Genomic DNA, 4,764 nt, shown 5'->3' on the forward strand with positions numbered 1-4,764 from the left:
CCAACAGGAATCCGGGCCGGGGAGCCCTGCATTTTCCTCGGCCAGGCTGTCCGCCTAGATCCCCCTAAAACCTCCTAGCAACCGGCGGGCCCAGGCGGCTCCTGCGGCGGGTTCTTCCCACACTGAGGAAGGCCCATGTGCGCGGGAACCGCGGGTTACAGAAGCGCGAGGCGCCGCCGCGTGGCAGAAACGCGCACTGCACCCAAGAATGGAAAGTTCTGGACAGAGCTACTCAGTCCTCACTGTACAACGTCCCCGGGAATGAAACCGGCAGCAACGGTGAGGTCCAGGAGAGGTCCCTTCTCACATTTGCACTTGGTGATAATCAGCTGCCTCTTTTTCTGTTTTAGTTTTTGCTATCAGGCGTGAGTGCTCATCAGAGAGAGGGATCTGTGGCCTGGGAGCCCCACCTTGCTCTCCACACCCCCAGAAGGACTGACGGTGGGCAGGGTACGGGGGAGCGTCCCCCCCCTGGTTTCACGTCACATTCCCGGGAGGGTGAAGGAAGTCAGACCTGACCCTGAGCAGGCGCACCAGACCTCAGAGTGTGGCAGAGTGGCCGAGCCTCAGTTTCCCCAGCTGTCGGATGAGCTACTGCTTCACGGATTGTTTAGGCCCAAGGTTTCCCACCGTGGCCATCTGGTGTCGCCTGGGAGCCGGGAATGCTGCTGCCACTGCCCCTACCCCAGAGGCGTGCACTGAGTCCCCGATGCCTCGGCAGGGCGTCAGGATTTTAAAGAGCTACCTGATGACTAAGTGAAGCCACAGTGAGAACCCCTGGTCTCGGCAGGACCTGGGGCCTGTGAGCCTTTCCCAGGCTTCCAGAAGCGTCTGAGACCTGAACAAAGTTCACTGTGTGACTAAGGCAGTCAGACACGGAGTAAGTCGAAACAGTTCCACCTGCAGCCCGTGGGGACGGGCTACGCTAACCTAGGTGTGAGAAGTGAGGGTGCCGGTTCCCCGGGGTGCAGGTAGCGACCGGACGGTACCCCGGGCCGTGTGTTTCTCAGCCAGAGTGCCGGTTTCCCGGGCGCTCCCTTCAGGAGAATGACCTGAACTGCACATTTCAGGTCTGTGTGTTTTTCTGGATGGATCTCAGGAAGGTTTAAAAAGAAGTTCATTGGCCCCAAAGTAAAAAAAGAAAGCACCAAATTGATACTAATGTTTTATTACGTATCTACAAACACAGCATATTATGTCAAGTAGAGGATTGCACTTCAATTCGTGTGTGTGCAATTTACGGTGAATGTGTAAAACATGTTTGCTGGGGTGAGCGCAAGGGCTCTCGAGAAGGTCCCTGGTGCCTAAGACCATCTTAAAATAGCTCGGACTCAGGAATTAACCCGCCGCCCCCGCGCTTGTAAGCATACAATGCACTTTTACCTACGGGCAGCTTCTCGAAGGGGTATAGGATCCCCCCAAAACAACAACAGCAACCACAAAACCCAATAAAGGTTGAGAACAGCTGGTTTCAAGCAGTCAGGGAGAAACTGGCTGTGGATGTGACCGGCCTGAAACCGGGGAGGGTCAGTGCATCCCTTTTGGCGCTGGACTCTGGGTGTTGCACATGACCCTTCTGGGGCGACATCTGGAGGGCTGTTCCAGCAGTGCCGAGGGCCAACCGGGCCATGCAAAGGGCCCGGCATGTCAGCATCTGCTGGCCGGGACTTGGAGCCCAGCATCCAGAGCTGCACCCGTGCCCGTCTCCACCAGGGACGATGGAGGAGGCCACGTGTGCAGGCACTGGAGGGCTGCACCAGCCGGGGGCCCCGCAATACACTAACTTTCTCGAGTCTCGGCCTTGCCCTTTGTGAAAGGAGAGCGTCAGGGAGTGCGCCTTCATGAACGCCTCCCCGGCTGCCCGACGTAAGATGTATCCTTACTGCACCAGGAGCAGCACCAGGACCGCCCGCCATGGCCCCGCGACACTGACAGCAGGTTCAGCTCCTTGCTTAGAACAGACAGATGTTTACCCGCTGGCTCACTGGTTCCCGAATATATGCCACGAACATTTATGTACATTACTATTCCATTTAGTTCCCTAACACTCGGTGGGTGGTTATACTAAACATCCTATTTTATAGATGAGGAAACTGAGGTTCCAGCTGGTTAGGCAGCTTGACGAGGGCCCCCGGCTGGCAGGCGGCAGCGCAAATGCACGAGCCCAAGCCTCCGACTCCAGACGCCTCTCGTCCTGCCGCAGTGTGTCAGGCAGACGGAGATGCCGGCCTACCTGGATTGACTCGTAGAGACAGATTCCAGACCGACAGAGAAGCATGTGGGCAAATGCAGACAGAAAAATTAGCTTTGCAGGGGCATGAAGGCGCTGGTTATTTTGGAGTAATTCAAGTTATCGATTTCCGTAATGGAAAAGTGATTGGGGACCTGCTACCACCTAAGAGCCGGGCTGTGCGAGCCGGGGGCGGGGTGGGGTGCGCTGGGGCGGTGTTTCACAACCTATAAGACCTCGAGAGGCCGCTGATGTATCCTTCCTGTCCGTCCCCAGGTGTTTACACAGGGCTGCCCCCGGCAGGTGAAGGGCAGATGCAGCCCCACCAGGCCGGCAGGGACACATAAGCTTATCTGAGGCCCTGGGGCAGGACAGGCAGTGGTCACCCACGGATACAGCTCCACTCGGTGGTCCCCAATGACCCAGTTACATGCTAAGGCAGTGACTCCGGGCCATCCCCTGTGGTCAGTGGCAGCTCTTCAGTAACGTGCTCTGGCCCAATATGACCTCCGCCTGTCCCAGGAGGTGAGCGGAGGACGCTGCCCGCCTGCTGTGCTCCCTGCACACAGTGAGTTTGCGGTCACGAGTCCTTCTGGGCCGAGTACTTGGCCTGGGAAACCTGGGCCCTGGAGGGTGACGCCACCAGGAGAGGGAGGGAGGGACGGGAACGCGGATGGATCCAGAGGACGGGGCAGGGATGACTCTGCCTCCGGAACTGTAAGTCTCATCTGGGACGAATCTGCTGAGGCGTTTGCTTTCCCTTCCTCCTTGCAGCCTGAACTCGTCCCTCTGCCATAGCCCCGTGAGCAGAGAGCAGCGGGGGACCGGGTGTGCTCTTCTCCCTCAGGGTCTGCACCAGGCCGGGGATGCAGGGGGAGAGCCGGCCCTTAGATTGGGGGGAGGCCCTGCAGGCCGCTCTGGGGGGCTGTGGGGCAGCAGCGCCCTTGGTGGCAATGAGTCTGGCTTTGGGGCTCTCCCCTGGCAGCCAGGCCGGGCACATGAGGGTCTGGGCTGAATTTTCTGGACAGGGTGATAAAGATTCTCCTTCTGCCCCAGCCTGGTTCCGTGCTCCTGGCCCTGCCTCCCTACTCCGGGTTGAGCCGGGACCTTCATTCAGATTTTGAATCTCAGCTGCACTTCAAGGTCCAAGCCTGATCCTGTTCACTGGGTGGGCACGTCCTCAGTGTCCCTGCCAGTGACATGGGAAGAACGGGCACCCCCCATTCCGAAGTCGCGGGTGCACTTGTGGCTCTGAGATCCTTTACTTGGAGCCTTCTGGAGCAGGAGGCCTGGGGTGGCCGGGGCTGGGCTCTTCCCCTGGGAGGAGCGGCAGAGCGGGCAGGGATGAGGCCCAGACAGGAGGCCGTCTCCCGGAGGGGGTACTCGGGAAAGCCCTCAGTTCCACATCTGGAAAGGACGGGGCAGGGCGGGATGGCTCTCGTGCCCCAGCTGTAATGTTCTGGGAGCCAGGCCTGTGGGGCGGGATCCCGGGCCAGTCCCCCAGCTCTGGGCAGCCTGCTTAACCCCCACCTGCCCGTCTCCGCTGTCCTCATCTCAGACTGTTCTCCCAGAGAGTGGCGCCCGGTAAGGACCGGGGCTCATTCCAGGCGCTGGGGAGACGGGCTCTGCCCCCTTATGACCACCCACGGCCTTGCCGCCTCTTCCTGCTAATCTCCCGGCTGTCTGGGGGTCTGTCGGCCTCTCCCACCGCAGACAGCAGCGGGCGTGGCATGGGTGGCCCGGTGCAGCTCCGACCTCTGCCGGTAGCAAGTGCCTACTCTCCCGCTCTCCCGGGGCTTCCGCTCTCCCAGGAGCTCTGTCAAGCCCGACACAGTAACTGTGACGTTTCGTCCCCGTTTACAGATGAGAAAACGGAGTTCAAGGACCCCTCACCCTCTCGAAGTCTTCGCTCTAATGCCTCGGGCCCAGGGAGGCCCACTTGTGCCCGCCCTACTTAAAATGGCCTCATCCCGGCACCCCCAGATTCCCTTAGAGCTGCTCCCTCCCCGGCCCACAGCACTGGCCAGGTCCCACACACCCTGTACCCCGTTCTCGTCCTCTCCAGCCTCAAGTCACGCACTCGCACACGCCAGCAGCCAGCAGGACGGGGCCCGCACAGGGCAGGCGTCCAGTCGCGTGTCCCGTGGACAGCTGGCTTGGACTCCCCAGGCGTCGGTGACCTGGGGGCTGTATGGCGTAGGGCTGAAGAGCCCGGGCTCTGGGAAGAGACGGTAGAATGCATGTTCACCACTGAGCTGACCGTGTGGCCTCCGGTGACTTATCCCTTCCGAGCCTCAGTTTCTTGGGTAATACAATAGGCTAATGGCATCTATCCTGTCGAATGGGCTGAGGATGAGGGAGCCGGTGTGTGAGGCCCTCGGCCTGCGGTGCGTGGCCTTCCCCGTGGTGTCTGTCCTCTGCCTGCCTCGCTCTCCCTCCACAGCCTGCCCTGACCACTCAGCACTCTCCCCCCATGGCCTGCCCTGACCACTCAGTACTCTCCCCCAATGGCCTGCCCTGACCACTCGCCATTC

At 60.3% G+C, this 4,764-nt stretch overlaps 1 protein-coding gene across 1 annotated transcript in view; it reads left to right on the top strand.

Annotated features, from left to right (window-relative positions):
• GOLGA7B (golgin A7 family member B) overlaps positions 1-3,385 on the top strand; it is a 15,879-nt gene extending 12,494 nt beyond the window's left edge. The window contains exons 6-8 of the mRNA XM_027775253.1: positions 79-279; positions 2,507-2,559; positions 3,287-3,385. Of these exons, the coding sequence (XP_027631054.1) occupies positions 79-279; positions 2,507-2,559; positions 3,287-3,385 (353 nt within the window). The remainder of the gene's footprint in view (positions 1-78; positions 280-2,506; positions 2,560-3,286) is intronic.
• Positions 3,386-4,764: the final 1,379 nt, after the last annotated feature.

Source organism: Tupaia chinensis, unplaced genomic scaffold (assembly GCF_000334495.1).
Source record: "Tupaia chinensis unplaced genomic scaffold, TupChi_1.0 Scaffold000539_1, whole genome shotgun sequence".
Taxonomy (NCBI): domain Eukaryota; kingdom Metazoa; phylum Chordata; class Mammalia; order Scandentia; family Tupaiidae; genus Tupaia; species Tupaia belangeri.